The sequence below is a fragment of the Microcebus murinus genome, chromosome 16 (assembly GCF_040939455.1).
Source record: "Microcebus murinus isolate Inina chromosome 16, M.murinus_Inina_mat1.0, whole genome shotgun sequence".
In the NCBI taxonomy this organism is placed as follows: domain Eukaryota; kingdom Metazoa; phylum Chordata; class Mammalia; order Primates; family Cheirogaleidae; genus Microcebus; species Microcebus murinus.
This window is the reverse complement of record NC_134119.1, coordinates 42083782-42109131: the sequence shown is the minus strand read 5'-3', so window position 1 is coordinate 42109131 and position 25350 is coordinate 42083782. Positions and strand designations below refer to the sequence as shown.

The 25350-nt window shown below is 49.2% G+C and overlaps 1 protein-coding gene across 1 annotated transcript in view; it reads right to left on the bottom strand.

Moving 5' to 3' along the window:
• The window catches only part of SLC24A3 (solute carrier family 24 member 3), a 467208-nt gene that overhangs the window by 398950 nt on the left and 42908 nt on the right, over nucleotides 1-25350 (bottom strand). Inside the window, exon 2 of the mRNA XM_020281853.2 lies at nucleotides 260-388. Coding sequence (XP_020137442.1) covers nucleotides 260-388 — 129 coding nt within the window. The remainder of the gene's footprint in view (nucleotides 1-259; nucleotides 389-25350) is intronic.

Below are 25350 nucleotides of genomic sequence, written 5' to 3'. Positions count from 1 at the left end.
CCACATGTGATGCCAGCACAGAGTCAGGAGCTTCACTGCCTTGGACTTACCTTTCCCCAGCTCCATTAGGAAAAGAACACAGAGGTAGAAAAACACCTTCATCGTCCCTTAGGATCTCACCTTTGAGATTCTTAGACCCTGCCCTAAATGTCCTTAAAGCCTGGCTGGATTAGAACTCAAAGACCAAGCAGGCATCCAGCACTTCCTCAGCCATAACCAGAGAAAATGACGCCCCAGCCCATGTGCAGCCTCCCGTTACCTGGTTCAGTGCAGTTCTTGCTGCTCCGCAGTCCTGCGTCTTCGGAAGTCAGAGTGTCATTCACCTGCATCAGCTTCCTCCCCACCATCCACTTTCTGTCTTCCCCTATGAGGTCCATGAGGTCAAGCTCTGGGAAGAAAAAGACAATAACCACACATCACTCACAGCTGGGTTGCAGCCTGCACTAACCCTCCCTCACTCAGCCCTGCCTACCCCCCCAGGCAACCCTGCCTCTGGCTGCCTGAGGGCTTCCTCTAGCTGCTGGGTCCTCCTGGGCCCAACCGAGGCAGTCTTGGCCAATGCCTGGTGGGAAATGGTGTACAGATACCTCACCACGTGAGTGGCATGGCTTTGATGTGTGTATCCTAAACTGGATTCCAGAGATTTCCCAGGTGGGATTAAGCTCCAGTTGTCTATACTGTGACTGTCTTGATAAAGCACACTTTATTAGCTGCTGTCCCTTCCCAGTCTCTACTCTCTGCTTCCAATGACATGCTGAGAAATGTTTAAATACCAACTCTAAGAGGGTGGAGGGGAAGACCTGACTTGTAGCCATTGGCCAATTTCCGTGATGTCAATATTGCCATCACGGTCATTTCAAGATCCCAACATGACATCATTCAAAATGGAGCTGGGGAGAGCTGGGCACGCTCATCTCCGCTGAGTCCATGTGAGCTGGCTCCAGCCCACCAACATCTACCCCCGATCAGGATTTCCTTGAACCACCTCCCAAATAAATCCCAGCTCAGGATCTGCCTCTGGGGAGGTTACCAAGCTAAGAGACCAGTGAGCACCACATAGCAAGTCTTCAATCCACAGGAGACGAAGGCATGAACTAGAAAGAAGTAGACCACAGAAGGCATGTTGGGGGCGGGAATGTACCAATGCCCAGGGTTCTGGCTGGGGTGACTATGGGATGGAGGTGCTGGGAGGAAGAACAGAAGCCGCAGAGCACACCGGAGAGGAGAAGGCAATGCATCTGTTTAGGGCACACTGAGCCTGAGGTGTGTGCAGAGCATGGAAGGGAAGTGTGCTGCCCAAATAAAGTGGGTGGGGATGCCTTAGGGCGGCCGTCAGCCAGCAGGGAAGGGTGTGAGGCATGCATGTGGATGGGGTCGCCTGGAGAGAAGGAACAGAAGAACCCAACATGCTTTAGAGAGCAAGGAGAGCAAAAGAATTCAGCAAAGCATCATGAGAAGAAGGGAAAGAACAGAGAAAGCTGGAAGGTGAGCAAAAATAATGTCCAGAACACGAGAGCAGCCAACAGCCTTGACCACCACAGACAGATCAAGTGAGGCCAAGGCAGAAAAAGAACAGTTGGAGCTTGACTGCAGGGGGTCACAAGGAGCCAGAGACAGCAGCCAGGGTGGCTCTTTCCAGGGGCTTGGTACTAAAGAAAGAAGTGACATGAGGCCATGCTGCCTCTGCAGTGTCCAGGGTTGCTGTGGGCAGAAAATGGATCTAAATGCAAGACTGGGGCCTAGTCCCTGGGCCCAGCAGCCTTCACAGGAGGCCACATGGTGTCTGAAGTGGCCACCGAGGAGCTGAAGGGCCTCATGCTCACTCCTCTATTTCCATGGAGATGCAGCTTGCCAACTGATTTCACCTGCGTTATCAAACTTGAGCCTCACACCACCATGCAGGAAAAGGGGAGCGTCGACACTGTCCCTTCAACGCCTAGTCACTGCTGGCTCAGGGTAGGTGCTCAGCAAGTATGAGTTGAAATAGCTCTTCTCCCTTTATAAGTAGATAAAGTGAGACTCACTGAAGTTTCTGGAAATCATAATGCTTGACACACATAATATCAGCAATTCATGTGTTGAGATCTTTCCCCCCACCCCTGCCAGTAAAATGTAGCCCCTGATTCCAGAAGTAAATTTATCAAGATATCTAATCACAAATTACAACTTACACATATTAGCCAAGAGAGTGCCCCCAACCCTTTCTAGGTTTTCCAAAACAACAACAACAAAAAAAAAAAAAAAAAAAAAAACAGGGGGAGATAGAGGAGGAAAGTGGAACCTAACAAGAATACACAATAATTTTAGACTCTGAAATACAAAATTCTGCATGGTAGACAGACATACATGTATCAGCTTAGCCAAAACTGTGAGGACAGTTCAAAAAAAAATAAGTCTCGGTCAAAGCAAGGCATTTGTGTAGTCTTGATAACCGGAACGGTTGATTCTCATGATTAAGAACAGTGACAAGCAGAGGAAAAAATATCTCAAAGACTCAAGAAGAAACAGCAAGGTGAGCAGCCTTGAACTCCAACAAGCAGTCCTCAATGTGAATGTAACACCATATTATCATAAATGATCCGAAAGTGTGGAGAAAGGCACGCCCTTTGTTTCAGGCTGGGTTTGCACAGAAGCTGCCCAAGGGGCGGATTTGAGCCCACGTGGTTTGCATGGGAGGTGACCCGAGGAAGGACTGGCAGGGGAGTAGGGAAGTAGGACTGGGAAGAGGAACTGGCCAATAGACGGTGCCTTTCAAGCCAGTTGCCAAAATGAGTTAAGTCTAGAAATTGACCCTTTTGGAAAGCTCTGGGAGCCAGTGTAGACATGTGTCTCAGACACCCCAGGGGTGAGGGAGCTTGGGTATTTATCCGCCTACTCCTGGTCTAACACTGGTTGAGGCTGTTCAAGGACGATGTTGATTACCCAGCACTTCCAACCCGCCAGGTGGGTGCCCAAGGTGTTGCTCAGAAAAAGGCTTTGGACGATGAGATGCAGGTGCTCAAACCTAGACCGTGCTGGCCTGCACTAAAGGGGTCAGAACAGAGCGACATGGGCAGGGCACCACGGCTCTGCTAGAACACAGCGACACAGGAGAGGGGCGTGGCATCTGCATGCCCACATGGCATCTAAAGCAAGAGTTGGGCTATAGCCGGCAGATTGGCCATTCTGTTCTCATAACATGGGCCAAAGAAAAATGCTTTGTGGTGCTGCAGTCCTAACATTCAGGAAGACCCCAAAGATTTGCAAAGAAGCAAGAGTATCCTTTCCAATTACTTCCAAAGTTCTTTCCTATGCCAAGTTTCCATGGTTCTGTAATTCTGAGAGAAAAGCTGATACCAATTAAGAGATGTAAAAATAAAGCCAGCTATTGTAGCAGAAAATTAGAGGATTTTTTTAACATAATGATTCAATATCTTCAGGAATTAGTGACTATTAAGGCAGCACCTCTGAAGTCCAAAACCTACAGACTTTTATCTCAACAAAAATATATTTCACCACTGGCCGCTGATACAGTAACGCAGAGACCAGAGCCTGAGAAAGTAAGAGTGACGAAATTGACACGTTGCACTCATTTCCTTCCCATTGAGAACCAAGTTTGACAATATTATACCCCAGTTCATTTGTCTTCACAAAATTCCTGCTGAGGAAGGAAGGGGCAGTTGGTTCTGGGGTGAACTTAACTTTCGGAATAAGTCAGAATAAGAGTGAATTTGCCTGAGATCAGAGCCAATTCATGACCACACCAACTACCATTCAATAGTTATCACGGCTTCCATTCACGGATTGTCTACTACGTACAGCAAACTTTCCTTTCTTCACTGTGTTTCATCTTCATGCATAAAAGCCTTACAGGGAAATGTCAGCTCCATTTTGCAAATAAGGTAACTGACACACAGAGAGGTTAAATAACTTGTCCAGATCACACGTCACGCAAGTGGCAGAATGAGGATTTGAACTCAGGTCTAGTGACCTCAAAGGCCAAATTCTTGGTAGGTCCCTGGGCAGGATGAAATCCATTGGGGTTGCATTAAGCAGCTATAGTAAGGTAGCTCATTAATGCAGCCTGCACCTTATAATACAGGGTGTCCCATTTCCCATTTTCCCTAAGTATGGCCACTTTTGGGACACTGTATATTAGGGGTGAAGACTGTCTCACCGGACCTATTTCAAAGGCGGTTGCTTCCCCAGAAACCATAATTTACGCACCACATAACGACGTTTCGGCCAACAATGAATGGCATATAGAAAGGTGGTCCCATAAGATCAGAACACCATATTTTCACTGTCCCTTTTCTATGTTCAGATATGCTTAGCCACACAAACACTTACCATTATGTTACATTTGCCTACAGTACTCAGTACAGGTTTGCAGCCTAGGAACAACAGGCTATATCGTAACAGTCTAGGTGTGCAGTAGTCTACACCATCTAAACTCTTGCAAGTGCGCTCTGTGATGTTTGTGACAAAATCGCCTAATGCACATTTCTCAGAACGTACCCCTGTCGTTAAGCCACATGTGACTACATCAGGAAAGCAGTGAAGCAGGAGGGTCACCCTCGAAAGCATCACAAACAAAAGAATAAGATGGTTCTAAAGCCCCACCCTATGCACGGCACTCTGCCCCGTGTTGATTTCCTGGAGACGGGCTGGTCCCATGGACCATGACTTGAAGAGCTACTTTCTTGCATTTAGGGAGGAGGGGCAGAGGGTGGGTGGTGGGGAGGGCTCAGAAGGTGGGGAAGGCAAAGGGGACATGGAGAGGTGCCCACGCTGGCCGTCTTCCCTGATCTCCCGGCGCTCACCTCCCCAGCTTCCCTGGACTTCTCTGCTACGGCAAAGAGGCCGCCGCTCCGCAAAGCTACACTTGAGCAATGTCAACAAAAACACTTGGCCCCTGTCCACGGCATTCTTGGCTCCTCATCTGCCAGGCCCTGGAAGTTGCATGTTGGCCTAATTAGTGAGGAGAGGGGGCGGGGTGCGAAGAGGGGAGGAGGCAGCAGGCTCGCTGGCATGTCACATGTCACCAGCAGAGGAAGCCTGTGGGATTGCAGGCGCACAGGACGGGGGATGGGAGTGGGCCCCGGAGATAGTGGGGCACTTGCTGGAAAGGAAGGAAACCCAGTTCTCAATCCGAGATGCAAGCCACATGCACGAAGGAAGGACAGAAAGCGAGGCCGGGTGCCAAGTTTCCATTACAGAGCTGTGTGCTCACCCGCTCGTGCTCTGCACTCCTCTCTCTCTCTTTTTCTTTCTTTCTCTCCGCTTCCCTCCTCCCTGTGACTGGGGCTTGGAGGCCAAAAAACTTCTCGTAATACCAAGAATGGATCTCCCTTTGTGCCCCTAAACAAACAGCCCCGGCTCACAACCTTCACCCTGAAACTAATGCACTGTCACCTGTGTGCAGCCGTGTCTCATGGGGCTTCCACCCCTTCCCAAATGCTGGTCCCGCCCGGCAGAGCAGGGGGGCTGCCTGCTCCCGGAGAAGGGGATTAACTCCTTCAGACACCTGGCCAGGGGGGCAGGGGGGAGGGAAAGTTTGCTGCATCCTCGGCATAACTTCTGTGCCCTCACCTATGTGCCAAGCGCCCTTCCTGTACCATCTCACTCCGTCCTCTTGCACGGAGTGTTGACCATTTTTCTGCAGCTGCTGATGGAGTCAGGTGACCAAGCCAGGACTCGAGCCCCGATCTGACTCCAAAGGCCAGGTTCTGGGCTTTCCACCTTGTTCCTGAGCTCTCGAAGCTGAAGGAAGCGACCTTCTGGGATCAACAGGCTCCCTTTGAGAGGACCTATTAACTCTCCCTCACGTAAACTGGAACGCTGCTTTTCTTCCTGAAAACTGGGATGGAGAGAACCACCATCCTGGAATACACAGAGAGCCAGGACAACAGCCCCCTCAGCTGCAGATGGAGACACTGAGTCTTGCAATGCCTAACGCAACACTGAGGAAATAATGTCCAGAAAACCCAGTTAACAGCACGAGAAACAGAGCCGAGGGTGGCAGCACGCACTGGCTCTCTAGACTGGCGGGTGCTCCTCCCCAAGGCTACGACACCCCGCCCTGCAGTTTACACAGCTGCCTCCACGCTGCACACCGCGGGGCTGCACCCCGGGGCTGGAGGTCAGGATTGCATGGCCGCAGCCAGTGGACCTCGCTTTGCAGCCCAGAGAGAGCAGCGGCACTCTGCACGTGACCTCCTCCCGGACCCTGCCCTCAGAGTGGCAGGAGGACCCTCACCCTCTGGGGGGAAGAGGGGAGCCAGGGAGCCCTGGCTTTGTTCGCGTGGCTGTTTATCACGGGTTTTCCAGCAGAAACAAGAGCTTCCCTCTGCATTTGTCCTTGGAAAGGAGCACAAATTGTGGAGAGTCTGCACCCCACCAGATCCAGCTCCCCACACCCACCAGGAGAGGGGCAAGCTGCAAGCTAACCAGGCCCTGCACCGGTTCCCCTCAATTGCCTCAACGCTTCTAGAAAGTCAGAGAAGGGAAGATCCAGAGGAGGTGGCTGGGAGAGCTCTGAGCGGCAGGAGGCCCTGGTTCCCTTCACACTCTCTTCCTGGAGCCAATGACACAGTCTGACCAGTGGCCAGTGAATGCGGAGAAATGGCGGGCTGGGTCAGGTTCCCCTGTAATGTCTGTGGCTCAGCTACGGCAGTCCCAGCAGCAGCTCTCGTGCTGGACGAGAACTTCTTCCCAGTGTCAAGGCCCTGCACCTCCACTCCAACAGGAAGCCGTGTTGAAAGTGGAGGGTTTTCAGTCCATCCAATGGGACAGGCCTCGCTTCCACGCCAAGGGGAATGGAGAAAGCAACCCCATCCACCCAGTTGAGGTGGGCACTTAGTGGGAGTCCCTGTCCCCTGGTCAGAGGAGCAGCAGCACGGGCACCACCGCCTGGGGCCAGACTGGAGTAGGAATCTGCATTCAACAAGACCCACAGGAGGTCCCTGGGCACCCTGCAGTCTGAGTTGCTGCTCCCGGGCCCTGAGGGGCAGCCTTCCCAGCAGCAAAAGGGAGGCTGCAGAGGCTGCAGAGCCAGCAAGGACCTGGCAGGGGAGCTGCAGGGTGTACGGAAATGGTCCCCACCCCAGGGGCTGGGCTGAGGGTGCAGGGGAAGCAGGAGCCCTGAGGGACAGAGGGAGGGCAGGGGCAAGGCCCTCGCCCAGCTGCCAGGGTTCCAGGGCTCTGCTGGGAGGTCTGCGGCATTTGCTGGTGTCCTGTGCCCAGGGAGACGGGCCCCATCACCGGATCCCAGCAATCTCACCTCTGGGAGACCAAAGGGAGGCCCGCTACCTCCCTACTTCCCACCAAAATCCCTTCACCTTCCCGTCCCACCTGACACCGGCCCCTACGTGGCCGCACCCCCACGCCCACACCCACACTGGCAGAGGCTGGGCGTGGGAAGGTGCAGGCTGGCTGAGCCCCCAGCAAGGGTGGCCGTGGGAGCAGGTGATGGCCCAAAGCACCCACACCAAAGGCCTGAGCCAACAGCCCAAACTGGCCCCAAAGGCAGATTCTGTTGTGGTCATCAGGCAGATCCCGGCAAGTTAGTTGTGCGATTTGCAAAGGTGGGGGAGCCCACCTATCCCTGGATGCTTCCAGAAGGACACACTTCCTCCAGGCAGCCTTCCTGAACTTCCAGGACACCCTCACTGAAACCTGGCCTTATTTCACCACTCGCTCCCCACCGCAGGCTGTAAGCCCCAGGAGAACCCAGCCTCCTGCCTGTGTCGTTCCCATCACTCTGTGTCCCCTGCCCCCACCAAAGCTGGCCCGAAACTCCATATGCGAGATGGCCACGGTGTCCTGGTGTTTCATTAGAGCCACCACCTGCGGCTCTAGTTAGCACCAAATCCCCAAGGGAAGAGGGAAGCCCGGAGCGTCCAGAAAGATCCCAGGTCAGGATCGTGCCCCTTGACTTGGGGGTTCGGTTTACATGAGAGGCCCAGGAATTTCAGTGGCAGACCTGAGCCAGAACTCAGGCTTTCTGGGTGCCCAGAGGAAACTGTTCGCATTGCAGCCGTGTTCCTCAGAGTGGACACCGGGCCGGCCGCATCGACATCACGTGGGTTGGCACACGCAGGACACTTTCCCAAGGTGACTCACGAACACGGTGAAGCTGGAGAAGCCCTGCGGCCCACGCTCACCTGCTCCACCCCAGCCCCACCCGCACTCGTCGTTCTGGGCTTCGAAGCTCCCAGTACGGTGCTCAGCTTGATCTGGTCTCTAGAGTCCGATATGCAGGCTCTCCCTAACACCCAGGGACCAGAAAGGCCGGTCACTGAGGCCACGGGAGCCCCTGCCGGGGCTGCTTCAGCGTCCACACGGAGCGTGGACACCCCAAGACGCTTCCTCCCACCTCTGCCCGGACAGCTCCCTTCCGAAATTGCTTCAAAGGCTTGACAAAATCTAGTCCCAGCAGCCTGGCTTCAGCGCTTTCTCTTTTCACAACAGCCACACCTTTCCTCATGGAACTCAGTAAAGCGAGCGGCGCTTTTCTAAGGGCCCATGGAGCTGAGCCCAGGAGCGCTCCGCCACACGGGGCCTGGCTTCCTCCCGATGGTCTGCAGGCAGCCGGGCCCAAGCACTCGCTTCTCACGCCCCCTTTTTTTTCAGGTGCAGCCCTTGCTGCACCTGAAAAGCTCTCTGGGGCCAGGCACGGTGGCTCACGCCTGTAATCCTAGCACTCTAGGAGGCCGAGGCGGTAGGATGGCTCGAGGTCAGGAGTTCAAGACCAGCCTAAGCAAAAGCGAGACCTCATCTCTACTAAAAATAGAGAGAAATTATCTGGACAACTAAAAATATATAGCAAAATTAGCCGGGCATGGTGGCGCATGCCTGTAGTCCCAGCTGAGGCAGGAGGATCGCTTGAGCCCAGGAGTTAGAGGTTGCTGTGAGCTAGGCTGATACCACGGCACTCTAGCCCGGGCGACACAGTGACACTCTGTCTCAAAAAAAAAAAAAAAAAGCTCTCCGGCCACCTCTTTGCCTATCTGAAGTCTCCTCCCAGATTCCACAATCCGTAGTGGCTCAGGGCTCAGGCCTTTGCATGGACATCTTTCCCGACCAGCCCTACCTGAGCAGGACCCTTCTCCTCTCTCTTCTACTTTCTAGTCTCTCTCTCTCTCTCTCTCTCTCTCTCTCTCTCTCTCTCTCTTCGGCCCCCAAGTATCCCTTGGTCTATCTCTCCACACATACAGTGTCGAATATGGGGTTTCTTCTTGCAATGGATTGGATGCTTGCATTCCCCCCCCCCAAATTCATATGTTGAAATCTTAACCCCCAATTTGGGAGGTAATGAGGTCATGAAACTGGGGTGTAATCACCAAGTCCCATGAAGGGGATTCATGCTGTCATAAAAGGGACCCCACAGAGCGTTCCCTTTTTCCGCCAGGTGAAGACATAAGAAGTCAGCAGTCTGCAACCCAAAAAGGGCCCTCACCAGAACCTGGCTGTGCTGGCACCGTGATCCTGGACTTCTAGCCTCCACATCTGTGAGAAATGATTTATGTTGTTGTTGTTCAAGCCATCCAGTTTATGGTATTCTGTTAGAGCAGCCCGGACTAAGACACTTGGCAAACTTTAATGCACATGCATGCATGTAACGTAGGGACCTTGTTAAAATGCACATTCTGAGTAAGGAGGTCCGGGTGGGCTCTGACATTCTGTATTTCTCATTAGTCCCCATGAATGCCAGTGCAGCACCACTGTGAGTAGTGAGTGAGGCTCTCGTACGCATTTAAATGAACATGCACACCCATGAAACTGTCTGAGTCACTATAGGCAACTATGCACCCCAACAGGGATGCGTTTCAGAAAGAAAGTTTCAAGTTCCCGGGCAGTACTTTCTGCAGTAGCTCTGAGCACTCCCGGAAACCCCTACTCAGGTGGGATGGAGCAGCCGCAGGAGAACAGGTGCTTTGGAAGTAAAATGGCCACCAGGCATGGAATTGAAGAGGAAGGAGGATGCTCTGGCCAGCCATGGCTTCTGTCCAGCAGGAGAAAGAAGATGAAGGTATGAGCCTCTTTACTCAATAACCCTGCAGACCTACAGTCAACCCTCTCCAAAAGCAAGAGCCTTGCTGAGTCTAAATTATTACCATACAGGACTCAGGAGCAAATTCTAAAACTGTGTGCCCACCACACCTGACGAGGGGAGTGAAACAAACCACGTGTTTCTCATGTGGCGGGGAGCACTGCGTCAGCCGGTGCCCCGCCCACCCCCACGACACTGCACACACACTTGGGGGCAGGAAGCCAATTTAACGCAGATTCTGTGCAGGGGGCGGTTTCACAACCAAGACAGCTTTCCTGGGGTGATAAAGCTGGAAAGAAGGGGGAAACGGGGATGGGGTAGGGGACAGCTGGCGACAGGTGCACCCACAACTCAATTTGTATAATGTAGATCCCTCGCTCTGAAATTGAAGTCACCATTCAGAGAGGGGTTGCCAGTTACGTGCTACTTGTCACACTCGCTGGGTTTTTTTGTTTTTTGGTTTTTTTTTTGACCATCTGGCCTGACATCTAACCTGCCAAGAAACACTTGGGAAATTAAATGGAGACCTTTCTGGTAGGTGGGTGGTTGCCTATTCCCTTCTGAGCTCCTGAAATACCCCCCAGGCTGATTTCCCACACTTTAAAAGGCAGCAAACCCCAAATACCACGGTGATCTATCTCGATCTGTGCTGTCCAAAAGAACTGTGTGCAGTGATGGGAATGTCCTATATCTGCACCATCCAATGTGGGAGCCACCAGCTGTTACTCACTTTAAATAAGACTATCCAACTGGGGACTGAATTGTAAATTTTAGATTGAGTGTAAATTTAAATTTAAACGGACACATGTGGCTAGTGGCTAGCCTAAGGGTTGGCCTTATCTCCTAATCAGATTTCCCTGTCCCAAGGTCAAGAAGCAAGGCTGGACCCCGATTCTGTCACCACACTGCAGGGGCAAAGGGAGGCAGAGGAAATGCAATGTCTTCTAGACAGAAGCAATCGAACATTCTGATGAGGCAAAGAAATAGATGAGGTTTGCCTCGCTTTTGTTTTCTTTTGGCTTCCTTCTTTGCCTGAGAAAAAGAACGCCCAATCTTACTGGCAGAGGAGAACAGAAGAGGTCATCAATATTAAAAGCTAACCCCAAGCCCTCTTAGACAACAGAGCTATGGTGACCTTGCTCTGCGGCACAGAAGCACCTCCCCCACTCAGGATTTAAAGCAAAAACAACTCAAGTTGATCAGAAACCATGCGAGGCCCACATGGGAGGGTAGCCGGGCCTATGGTCATAGAAATTCACCATCTTGGGCATTTGGCAACTTGGGATTCTAGTCCCAAATCTGTGACTAGCTTTAGGCTGCAGGAGAAGTTGAATCACTTTTTCCCAATACTGCACCTGAAAACTGAAAGGCATGAATGTGCTAACCACTAATGCCCCTTGAGCTTGGACTTTAAGAGTCTTTTTTTTAAAAAAATCTGGAGTAGAGTCATCTAAGCAATGACCAATAGGGTCTCCAGCCGTCAGGGCTGTGCACCCCAGTGAGATGGGGTCCATGACGTACTGGAGACTGGGAAGAAAACATTACAACCTTCCTATCTGTATGACATGTGCCACTCTAAAAATAAGAAAAGTACATATTTACTTAATATTTAAAATATCCAATAATTAATGTATAGAAGAGCACCAGTTGCCCACAACAGTGGAGGGGCCAGAATGCAGAGTACAGGATGGACATAGTGCCCTTCCTAGCTCACTTACCTTCCAAGTATCGCAGCATGATGCACCTCACATGGGCTCAGCTGAATAGATTTGCCGATATTACTTGAAATAGTAAAATCTTTACTATTTTGTATTTTAGTATTTTGCAATGAGATGAGAGCATGACCATGAAATCTTTTTATACCATACAGATGTCCACTGATTATCTTTTGGCAAAGAATTTTTAAAAACCGTTGAACTTACAGATGAATTATGCATTTCTCTCTTATAGAAAGACAACTGCTATAAATATGCTAACCTTTTCTAGGAAGGCATGTGGCTTCCAGCTAAGTATGCACCTAGCAGATATTTTCAGAAAACATTCTCACCCATTCGCCCCTCTCCCCCGCCACATACACATGTCCTTCAAGGTGACATTTTAACAACCAGTGGAAAAGTAGCTGCTTTTCTAAAAAAATTTGTTTCACAGAGAGAGCATTTTGGAAACAAATATCAAGAAATTTTTTGCTGCCCCATGATAAAAATCAGTAGACTCTAAAACCATTCGTACGTTATACTTTAAAATCTGGAAGCAGAATTAACTAACCTGATTAAAAAGATTCCAAAACAAAGAGTTTCAATGAATTTTGAATCCATTTATGAAAAATATGTAAATGCAAAACTTTCTGAAAACTTGCAAGATTAATCAACTGAAATCAGGAAAGATGTTAACAAAAGTCTTTCCATAATTGGTAGATGAAATTGAAAAATTAATATCTTGATTTAGTAGGGATAGCCCATGATCTTTTTCTTCCATTTGGATCTATGTATATTGGTGAATTATCTATTTCAAGTAGACAGCCATTAAATTTCAATATTAAAATAAAATGAACCTTAAGTTAAAATAAGCAGACCTTCAAATAGCTGTATCTCAAAGTATGAAACTAATATTTTCATCAATGGTTAAGTATATTCGATCATGTTGTTCTCAATAAAATACTACTCAGAAACATAATGACATTAATGTCATAATAATTTAGAAAAATCAAAATGTTTTGTTCTGTTAAAAATGTAATAATTATTATTTTTAAATGGTTTATTTCAGCTTTGTTTTCTTCCTCTTAAATTTATATTCCATTATATATAAAAAATCTGGGGGTGGATCCAGGCTGAAGCTTATGTAGTATTGAGATCCATCTTTTAAACATAAAAATTTACAAATACAAAAATAAGTAGAAGGCTTAAATATAATATCTCATACATATGTATATATAATATATATGACAGTATTAGTTATACATAATTTCTAAATACATACACATTCCTAAGAACAGCATGGTGATCACAGCTTCAGATGACAAATTCCATTCCAGCTACACAATATGCCATGCCCCAGGCTCTGTTGGAATACCCTGAATGCCTATATTTTTCACATCTAATATATTTGACCCTTGCCAACCTGTCCTTTCAGTTCTCATTAAAACTCACTTTTTTACTTCCAACTGAGTAGAGTTTGACCAGACTACAACATCTGGCTCCTCAAAATCACTGCTATTGCCATCGTTTGTGCTTGGACAAACAGTCCAATTATTCCTCAGCATGTATATAACTTGTCTGCTATTTCCTCTTGGGCTGCCTTGTCTCTGCTGTTATAGAATAGGACAAGAAATGAGTCTTTCTTTAATTCTAGGATTTTCTTTCTTAATTCATGTCTACAGTAAAAATATCACTAGGGATTCAGGCAGATGGAAGAGAAATGCAAAGTGATTTCTTCTCTGAAATCCTGACTGAACACCTTTCTTCAAATATACCAAGTATCAGGACTCTCCGGGGGGTGAAGGGAAGGAAGAGGAGATACCATGTGAACAGTAAGAAAGAACATATCATCTGCTCACAGAGTAATAAGAAATTGGTCTTCAAATGATTGTTACACTACAGTTATCCACGTATGTTTCTTATTTCTTCCATTAGACTATAAACTTCCTAATGACATCATTTTTTTTTTCTTATTGGTGCTAGTACTTGCACAGAGGAGGGATTCAATAACTCTCCATTAGGAAAATAAAAATACTAACTACTTCAGGAGTTTGGTGTTTCCACTTCCCCCTCCCAGCATCCCTTCCTCCTTACTCTGAATTAACCTCGGATTTTCATTATGGGAGCAACCCCTCCCCCACTCCCAGTCTACCACTTATGAAAGGAAGCTCCACCCATCCAACTATGGCCTGACCAATCAAAGTCCCACTCCCTCAGGCCATGATGATTGGTTCTGAGAAGTGCCTGTAACAGCCAGGCAATCAAAGCAGAGCTCCCAGGAGAGAGAGGGCTATTTTCTCCTAGAGGGCTAAAACTTGGAAGTAGGGTAGCTCCTAGGCTGAGAGTTCACGAATGCCCCCAGCACACAGCCAAACCAAGAGGCAAAGAAATTCCAAGTCCCAGTGATATCACATTTCAGCCTCTGCATACCCAAAGCTAGACTTACCATTAACTTTTCGGTTCCATGTTGCAATGTATCCCTTTTTAGCCTGAGCCAGATTGGGTTGGCTTTCTCTAACAGCAGCTGAGAGCCTCACAGATGATATATGCTTCTGCTTTTTCTTTTTTTTTTAATCCCATCCCATGTGAGCTCTGATGAAATCCCAAAGAGAAACCCAGTAAAGTTCTTCCCCAAGCCTCCCTGCCTTCCTCTTGAGTCCATCGTGGTGCACTGCTGAGCAGAGAGCTCTTCCTTTTCTCTGCATAAATATCCCTCATCCTGCCATGAACATAAAGCGTCCCAAGTGGCTCCTATGAATCAAACTAATAAGGTTATAAGAGCACTGGGAAAATTGTGAATTAAGATGGCTATGGGGCATAAAAGGTTCAAGCATAGGCTGAAGGGTTGAAGCTTGGCCACTGACGGGGGAGCAAGACAATGTACGCACAGCCCCCAAATACCTGGCAAACCTGAACCATCTGACAGCCAGAGGCTGGCCCAGCCAAGGAAATAAAAGCCTTGAATGCCATTGTGATAGTGCAGTAATGCTTTAGACTGCAAAACAGTGTTTGCCATGTTGAGAGGTGTCTTGGTTTGAGTTCCCCAAAAGCTGAGTATGTGACAAAGAACTGAGTGCAAAGAGCTTATCCTGGAGGGGCTCCCAGAAAGAAGGAGTAAAAGAGAGTGGAAATCAAGACAGGGAAAGGGGAAAAGGATATATAAGAATGCGTTATGGAGGCAACTGCTACTGGCAACAGGGCACGATCCTACTGGAAGCTCAGCCATGCATCCAGAATGCCTCCCCAAATTGTCCATCTGAAGATGAGGGCTATGGCTTCTATCTCCCACTAATTGAGGTTTGCCCCTGGAGCGTACATTCCTCAAATTCCAAGGTGCACTTTTTAGTAGGTCAAGCCGGCTCCCACCTGTCAGGAAGACCCTGAGCCAGAAAGCAGAAAGACACGTGGCCCATGCTTGGAGCGACAGCGTCATTGCAAAGGGAGTGTAGGCTTGCACTGAACTGACCACTGCAGCTGCGGCTGGAACCAGAGGAGGGCTGAGGGGCCGTCTTGAGGGACACCAAATGACGTACAGCTCCCGAAGGTACCTTGACTTCATCTTGGAAACAACATCTCTTGAAGCCAGTGGGAAGATGTGTTTGGTCCAAAGCCAGGGACATGTAGATTTTCTCGTAATGTTTTCCTCTTCTGCTCTCTCCTCTCATCATGGAACTTGACACCAGGAGTAGTATGTCCTTTTGATACCTCACAATGAGAAGGACAGAACTGAGGAGCAGAGAGGTAGTGCAGTTTTTATTTAAATCCAAAACACTTCATTCTTCTCACTTTTTCCTATTCTTTGATCCATTGCTTGCACCTTTCCAAGTTGGAAACTGAAACCAGCAACAGGAGAACCACAGGTTGAATGGAAAGAAAGATAGGATCCGTGCTCTCTCGGTTTCAGTCCCAAGTCTGAGCTCCACCAGCAGGTAAGAGGAGATGGGGACAGAGGAATGACTGAGCCGGACTGGGAGGGGCTGATGTGCTGAGGCAAGCAGCACTTTTGGCCACCGCTCGGCACCTGGGCAATGGGGGAGGGCTTGTGTCTCACATTTCAGCAGAAAGCAATGCCTCTCAAGCTCTCATCCCTAGTGAACCCCTACAAGTGTATTTTTACCGATTAGGGTAAGATATACCCATTGTATATTACATCCTGGGTATATATAGGGTATATTACACCCTATTGCCCTTGTAATCAGGATTTGTTTATTTCCCAGAGTCCTGACAATGAGCACAGACTTCCAATAACGTCCCCCTTGAAAGCACTCATTGAAAATGATAATCAACATTCAGTATTTAGAATTTGCTTCATTTCCCTGGCTGGGGGCTCCTCGTCCTTCTCTGTTTCTGCTCCTTTCTCTCCAGCCCACATTCTCTCTCCCAAAGTCCTGTGAGAGACACCATTCCCTTACGAATGCTGTGAGCTGCTCCGTCCACTACAGCCACCACCAGTCAAAGTCGGTGAGGTGAGTCCTTTGACATGGAACCAGAGAGAAAGAAGAAAAGTAAAAGGTGTTTTCCATTGTTTCTAAGAGTGAAAGAAGCAGGAACAAAGGAGAGGAGTCAACAAAAGAACACACACATACACACTCACACACACAGGCCAAAGGGCAAGGGAAAGAAGGATTCTGGCAAGGAAGGATGTGCCCGTCTCTTCTGGAATCCAGTGTGGCCACTCCATGGCAGAAAGCTGAGTGGGTGGTGACGGGAGTGGGTCTGAGGCAAATATTATGAATACAAGAACACATGCACCTTTGCACAGTGCCCAGCACATAATATACTGCTGAAGTTATACCCGCATTGTATTTAGAAATAATAGTAGCAGCAAGAGCAGTAGCTACTGTAAAGCAGATGGGGTTAGTAAATGTCCCCAGGGTAGGTATCATGGACATTGTCCTGTTCTCAAGACCCTTCCCATCCTTCCCCCCTACATAGCAGCAGGAAGTGATGGAGAATGGATGGCCTGACCCCCACCTCAACTCCTGGGGTGGGCTACCCACTACCCATTATTTTAACACAATCATATTTAACATAATCATTAGCATATGGCATCTCCATGGCCAAAGGAGTTGGTTCAGGTAGAGGCAAAGGACCCCATTCCAGCCACTGAGACGTGAGGGGAGGTTGCTGGTGGCTCCAGGACAGGAGGCATCTCACTCTTCAAAGAGAACTGCTGACATCCCATTTCTTTCTCCTTCTGTGAGAAGAGGCAATGCCTGGAACCACTGCAGCCATTTTGCTACCATGGGGGAAGCTGGCTTTGGGATGAGGCTAACAGAAGGACAGGGAGGGAAAGAAAAGAACAAAACCAGGTCCTTGATGACATCACTGGTTTGTTAATCACACCAACCTTGACACCCATACTACCTACAGAAACATCTGCTGATAAGTCCCCCAGTGCATTAAGCATTTTTCATCTTTTTTGTCTTTGACAACATGAAGCTTCATGACTTCATGACTGCTGTGTCAGATTAAGCCTTTTTTTTTTTGAGACTGAGTCTCACTCTGTTGCCTGGGCTATATAGTGCCCTGGCGTCAACCTAGCTCACAGCAACCTCAAACTCCTGGGCTCAAGCGATCCTCCTGCCTCAGCTTCCCGATAGCTGGGACTACAGGCGTGCACGACCACACCCAGCTAATCTTTTCTATTTCAGTAAAGATGGAGTCTCCTTCTTGCTCAAGGTCATCTCAAACTCCTGACCTCAAGCAATCCTCCCCCTTCATCCTCTTGGAGTGCTAGGATTACAGGTGTGAGCCACCTTGCCCAGCCAGATTAAGCCTTTCATTAAGAAGACAGAGGCTCTGTCAGGAGAAGCCTCAGGCTTTAGTTCAAAGTATTGCTCTGCAACTTTCTAACCCGTATGTCCTCGCTATTGCATGGATCTTTCTAGAAGCTGGCCCCACACACCTGGAGACTGTTCCATGTGCCAGCCTCCCTGGACACAGAGACCTTTAACAAGGGCGGTGAGTGCTCATCACAAAGTCCCTGTCGCCCTGCCCAGGGTTCCATGAGCCATCAGGTCAAATCCCGTTGGTCTGCAGAGTGAGAACACCTGCCACATCCTCACCTTGTCTCCACCAGGGCAGTGTAACAGGCAGCTTCAGTGTCCCTCGGCTCTAAACTGCAGTGTGGAGAAGGAGTGAAGAGGATGAGGGGTCCCCGAAATAAATCCCCAGCTCTCCAAGAGGATCCCTTGCCTCGGAGAGGTTCAACGAAGCCAGAAAAGGCACCATGAAACCCGAAGCACGTGCTGAGCCTCATAAGGGCCTGGGGGCTTCGGAAGAGCCGTAGAAAGTCTTTCCTCGCCATCTCCTGCATCCAAGGCCATCCTGATTGGAAACACATTGAATCTGCGACTCGAGTTGATCCCATCCTCTCCGATGACAGGCTGACTGCTGCCAGAGCATAAACAGGAAGTCACGGAGTAGGAGGACTGTGTGCATCCATGCCAGCGGGCGCCACCTAACTCGGGAGGGCAGAGCGCCAGTAACCGCGTCCTATGCTGCAATGACGCCGATGGCAATGATGCCCCACAGGCCTCCTGCAAAGGGTCGCAGAGGACGACAGCGGTCTCGCAGCTCCCATCTCTTACGGGAAGCGATAAACCAGGGAATTCTCCTGCACAAAGGCAAATGCAATTGCTGTTTTCACGGATTCACGCAGAGGATTCACAAGTTGCGAACTGAGAACTGTATTTTATCTCTGCTTATTTTGTCTTCGGTTCAGGTTTACTTAACTTTACAAGAACCGATGCTCTTGCCACAACTATTATTCCTAAATACAACACCGATCTCACATCAGCAATGTTCACCCTCTGTGAGATTACGTGCTAGGCGCTGGGTAAAAGGATATGCGTACTTGTAGTCACAGTATTTGCCATCCTGGGTATGCTGACCTCATGCCAGGCATAGTGTGGGGCACTTTTGTTGCATCTCAATACTCTTACAACAGCCTTGTGAGCAAGGTGTTGTTATACCCCTTCCCCAAATGACAGAATCCAGTCCAGCAACCTGCCAAAAGTGACATCTACATGTCAACTCTCTAATTGGACTAGATCGCAGCCAGCACTTAGGCCAATGTCATCCTTGGGACTGTCCTGGCAGAATGAAGGGGATCACATCAGGTTCACAGGCTTTGCAGCAGCAGAGCCAGACCTGAGTCCCCACCCCCCACCTTCCAGCTCCCTCTCCAGAGATTGTCCCTAGAGCTTTTGCTAGCTATACCTTAAACTCAGGACACCTGGAATCTAACCTCGGCTTCACTACCCTGCTGTTTTATGGGATCCCCCTCTCAGTGTTTCCATCTCAGACATGGGAGGAATAGGGCTGTTTTTTTTGTTTTTTTGTTTCTTTGTTTGTTTTTTTGAGACAGCATCTCACTCTGTTGCCCGGGCTAGAGTGCCATGGCATCAGCCTAGCTCACAGGAACCTCAAACTCCTGGGCTCAAGCAATCTTCCTGCCTCAGCCTCCCGAGTAGCTGGGACTACAGGCACGCGCCTCCATGCCCGGCTAATTTTTTCTGTATATTTTTAGTTGGCCAATTAATTTCTTTCTATTTTTAGTAGAGACGGGGTCTCGCTCTTGCTCAGGCTGGTTTCAAACTCCTGACCTTGAGCGATCCACCTGTCTCGGCCTCCCAGAGTGCTAGGATCACAGGCGTGAGCCACCGTGCCCAGCCTTGGTTTTTTAAAAAGAAAATACAACAAAGGAATCAAAAAGAGATTTTCCCATGGCGAAAAAAAGAAAAAAAAAAGCTATAAATAATAGCAAAATGTTAATAGTGACGTTTTGGTGGCAGGTATCTGAGTGTTCATTGTACAATTATTTCAATGTTTCTGTATCACTGAATATTTTCACATACGATGTTGGGGGCAATAATGTTGCAAATGTCTCAGTGGGACACTGATACCAGTAACACCCCTCTTGTAGTGTCTGAGAGCGATATAAAGAAGGATCAATGCAGCAGCAAGGGCTGCGGCCACACTCCATGTGTTCAATGAACCCCTGCAGACGTGGCCATACCTGCCCGTGTGGCCTCGGTGTGCTCATGCCAGCGTGGCTGGTCCCAAACACGGAGGGGCGCTGCCACTCAGCAGCGCTCTGCTTCCAAGACTGCACCTACGTCTAAAGGCCTCTGGGGCCCGAACTGTCACCGCCGGAGTGACATGGTGCCAATACAGCAGCCAAGCACATTGCAAGCATCCACTGTTGACGAAAAAATGTGCTGGTGCTGTCGGGCAGGCTGAAGCAGCTCATTCCAGAAGCAAGGCTCACACATGCCGGAACCTTCTTCCTCTTCTCAGCAGAGGGCTTTGGAGGGCGTCCTCTCAGCGACAAAGCCGTATCAGCAAAAACGTCCTCTCCGGGGAGATCTGGGAAACAACTCGGCTCACAGGCAAATTATCTGTGAGCGGCTCTATTTTCAAACCCTTCTCAAAACATCCCCATTACTAGAAAACTCACCTGACTCTAATTTAATTGTGAAACGGGGCCTATATCCCTGCGCTAATGTTAAAGTGGTGATGTTCTCGTGAAAAAATGGCTCATTTCTCTGGTGAATTATTGCCAGAACAAGACAGGGGCCTCGACGCAATTTGCTTAAAGTGTCCTCCAAACCACTCTGAGTTCTGGAGACGTCGGCCTTATCCTGTGCTTGTTCGCCCCCGCGCGAGCTCCAGGCTCCATTCTCTGGAATTCTCTGGAAAGCCCGTTTCTAGTGAGAAAGCCATAGGAGAGGGTTCGCTCTTAGATCTGCCTTGTCCTTACTGTTTCTGTTACCATTCCTCCCGTGGGTCTCATTATCATTTAAAAAGATGCTCAGGACACAAAGTAGTTTGCTTTTGCCTTGTTCTCTGGGAAACGCTAAAAGTGGCTTTTTCCGAAAAGCCCCACTTCCCCATGCCTTTGCCCAAGGAGAGCCCTGGGAGCAGGAAGCAGCCGGTGGGAGCTGTGAGAGCAGGCGAGTGCTCGGGGAGCCTGCAGCAAGGCCTCCCCAGACGGCGAGCGCTTGCACCGGTGGTTTAAGTGAACACAGGTACGAAGAGAAGTAAAATAGTTTGGGAGCGACATTCCAAACAGGGACCTACCCAAGTGCAGGTGCTGAAGAATGCAGAGGTTGACAAGAGCTCACAGCCCCAAGGCTTGGACTCTTACCAGCCCCTATGAAGCAGGCAGGAAAAAATGAAGGAGGGCGACTCATCCTCACCATGAAATACACACCACATCCGGGAGTTTGTTTTATGGACGCTGACACTCTCTGGTCCTGGCAGGAGTCAGGCCTCTCTGCAAAGGGATATGACTTAGACTTCCTAATTTCCCTACAGCACCCAGCAAAAGGCAGGAAACAGAACGGGCATTTGTTAAATAATTCCCGCAGGAAGACTAAAGTAAAAGGATGTTTCCCAAGATCATCTCCGGCCCCTTCATGGAGGTGCAACTAACGGGGGCCAAGATTTATGTTTTGACATCGAGCATTTGGGGGGGGGGGTAAAAGACACTCCCCTGGTCTGTGGCTGGACCATAGAGGATGTGAGGAACCTGAGCACCCAGACCAACACCAACAGGGGATTTCTTGCCTGTCCCTCCGGGCCTGCCATTTAGCAGGGCAGTCAGCTTTCCAAGGCGGGGATCGATTAAGGAAACCGCTGTTCAGGCTCAGACCATCACTTTTTAAAACAGGCCCATCCGTAGTTATAGGATGGCGCTGGGCAGCTCACAGGGGCAGGAAGAGAGTGATGGTGCCAGCTCTCGGGCTCACCTTACATGACTCTGCACCTCCTTCCAGGATTTCTCTCTAAAATCTATTTTCGCAAATGGTTTTTTTTAAAAAAAACCAAATGAACTTTTTTCAAGTTGGGTATTAGCCCTGATACCAGATGAGTCATCAGAAGTCCAAACCTGGGGATCATTTCATGGAAGAATGTAATTTTGGAGCTAGGAAGGCCCTCAGAGACGGTACGGTGCAGCAGTACAACAGAAATATAATGCAAGCCATGAAGGCGATTCCAGAGTTTCTAGCAGACATATTAAAAACATAAAACCAAACAGGTGAATTTAATTTCAATAATACATTCTCCTTAACCTGATATATCCAAAATATTATCATTTCAACATGTTATAATTGTAAAAATTACTTTATCAGCTTTATCGAGATATAACTTAAGTACCATAAAATGCACCCATGAAAAGTATACAAATAAATGGTTTTTAGAATATTTACGGAGTTGTGCAACCATCACCATAATCTAATTTTAGAATATTTCATCACCCCTAAAAGACACTTTGCATCCATTAGCAGTCACTCACTGTTACCCCCTTGACCCTCAAAGCAATGACTAATCTGCTTTCTGCCTGTTCTGGATATGCCAAATACGTGGAATCATGGGCTTAGTGAACTTAGCATAATGTTTTCAAGGTTCCTCCATGTTGTAGCATGCATTAGTACTCCATCCCTTTTAATTGCTGAATAACATCCCATTGTAGCGACAAAAAAATGTTAATGACCTATTTTACATTCTTTTTTTATACTAAGCCTTCCGAAGGCATTGTGAATCTTGTCCCCACAGTGCATCTCACCTGCCCGGCCACATTCCAAGTGCTCAGGAGCCAAGTGCGCAGCCCCTGGCTCCCGTATGAGACAGCACAGATCCAGTCTGTCTCTCTTCAGGACACTAAATAAAATCCTACGACAAGCACTTGCCCAAAGCCATGTGACAGCCAGTGGCTCCAACTAAGCTGGAACCCAAGTGTGCCTGAGCCCACCCAGAGACCCCATGCCTCCTCCTCGCCCATGCTTAGGACTACACGGAGAGGAAAAAGATGAAAACCCATCCAGCTGAGCAGACATCCATGGACGCCCACTCTTCACCCCCAACAATACTCTTAACTCTCATTGGTCATCTTCTGCTTCCAACCAGGGCACAGGCCAGCAGCACAAGGGTGTGGGCAACCCAGCCACAGTTGCTCTGCAGAGAACACCTCTCCCCCCCACAGAGCAGTGGATTTCCAATAGCAGCAGCCACTGACAGGTCACAATGGTTAAACTGATGGGTCACCCAGGAATAAGCCACTCAACTCCTCTGAGCTCCTTAGCAGAGGGACAAGATGTACATCTCCTGCTTTATAAGGTAGCTGTGGAGACGAGACGCGGGCACACCTGGGTAGGGGAGCCCTGCTGGGTGATGAGAGTCAAGGAACTTCCATCCCTTGTAAATAGCATTGCCCCGTGGATCCCCACCCAGTAAATCAAAGGCATTTACTACTTCTACGAAAGGGCAGGACAGATGCACCCTTCTTCTGTATCTAGTATAGGAATAATTAATGACAGCAAGCACTTGTATGGCTGTTATATGTACCAAATAGTCTTGTAAGTGGTTTATATACAGTAACTTGAGTTTCCACAACCCTATGTGGGAGGTATTATTATTATTATTATTATTATTCTCTGAATTTAAAGATGAAAGAAGTATGGCACAGAGAGGTTAAGTGACTTTCTCAAGGTCACAGAGCTAGTAAGTAGGACAGCCAGCTTGTGAGCCCAGGCAGCCTGACTCGAAGATGCAGCCTCCTGACCACTGCACTGCCCTTGAGAGACCTGGAGCTCCAGGGAAAGCTTCCCTGTGAAGTCTCCTCCTTCTCGGTGGAACCCAAAGATCTCCCAGCCCAGGCCCCGTGTCCTCCGGAATCTCGCCTTCCAGCTCCAGAGAACACTTGCGGCCGTCCTGACTAGACTTCCCACACGAAATGCATGAGTCAGGAAGACAAAAAAAAACTTTTCTTCCTTTTGCTTATGAGTTATCATTACTTGTCATCACGCTTGCTGTACAAGCCACAAGAGTCTGGATTTATTAAATCGCGAGGAGAGCTGCTGAGTTCGTTGCTGAGGAATGACAGACTCCACTACGCTTGGATTCACTGCTTTTGTCCCCAAAACCGTGCTCCCCCCTCCCAAACCCAGCTGCCTGAAGTGCTTTCTCAGAAATACTAGCCCGGGACAGCAAGCAGCCTAGTGAGCATGGGGAGCCAATGTCCCCACAGGGAACCCTCTTTCCCAGGCGTTACTCACTGAAGACCGAGTGGGGTCCCTATGACCTGCTGAGGAGCCCCTGGAGCATCTGGGGCGTCTGCACCAGGCTCTGGTGTCCAGGCAGCAGTGGATAGACATCAGGCTGCCCGGGCAATGTCACCCTGCAGGAGCACAGTGGGATCGTACTGGCTAGAGGCCACAATGGCTGGGCCCTATCGGGTACAGGCACGTTCGGTTTGTTCATACAACGTTGTAAAAGTTCCCCAATTTCACATACAAAGCCAGATTTCCAGTTTCTCTTGGAAATCCAGAAGATCTGGCACCATGGGCCGGAGTTCGTGTCGTATGTGTGTTGGCGCGGGTGGGAAAAGGAGACGTGAGCAGAGAGAATACAGAAGCAAGAACGTGAGCGGGTGGGGTGCTGAGTAAGAAACACGCTGCGACAACAGCGAAGATAAGGGTCACCACGACTGTCACAGAGACATAGCAGAAACGACACAGTGCACACTGTCCATCACAGTCTGCCCCGCCCCACGGGCTCTGGACAGCGCGACACATCCGGGCCTGACCACGTAAGGCGGGAAACTCCCCGCCCTACAGCGGGAGGGGACAGTGTCCCTACTGATTAAAAAAAAAAAAGAAGAAGAGATGATGTCAGGAAGGAGACACCAGACAAGAGCAAAAGGGATGACACAGAGACTCCAGTGCCCCTGTCTGTTGGGACGTGTGTTCACTCCTACCCCTTTGGGAGTGTACCGCCACTTACTGATGAGAAACCCAAAGAAACCCCAGGGCCACAGCGGGCTCAGACCTGTGCCTGTTTTTACCCCTTTAAGAGTGAACTTTCCCTGTAATAAACTTTGCTGCTTGCTGCTTCAAAACTGTGTCTTGCTTTCACTCTTCGATTGTGACAGAGAAGTTCGACAGCCGGTAACATCTGCACAGAGGGGAGTGTCCACCCCGCATTTGACAGGGAAAGCTTTGCCCTCGCCACAGTCCCCACCACTCCCTGCTGTCTCTCGCCAGGGCCTCCGATTCAGACGTGGAATGTGCACAACAGACTCGGCCACAGGAGAAGGATGGTGAGGCCCTGGCTTATCATGCTTGTCAGATCTTGTTTTATTTATTTATTTTTATTTTTATTTATTTATTTATTTTGCTACAAGGGTGGGATTCGAACCCAGGCATGCAAAGCACAGTGGGCTTATCAGATCTTGCTCTTGTCCCACATGTGAATGCCCCGTTCCTCCATCCACTGCAGAAGCTCTTTGAGGACCATTCCATACCCTTCTCTTGGCTTCTTTTCCTGCCAGACAGGGATGGGCCCACAGTAGGGTCTCTATGATGTGACATGAGAAGAACCTGGGAAATCTGCAGGGACGAAGGTAACAGAGGTGAGACCGCGCACAGCTCCTTGCGGGTCAACTCTGGGCCAAGACCTGGCAAGGCCACGGAGGGTGCACAGATGCAGTTCCTGCAGGCAGACGCTGATGACTCAGAATTAACAACCGTGAAACAATCAGAGAAGAAGTGCGTGCCAGACCAAGTGGATTCTGACTTGACTGCTCAGGAGGGCTCAGGACCCGAGGGGAACAGC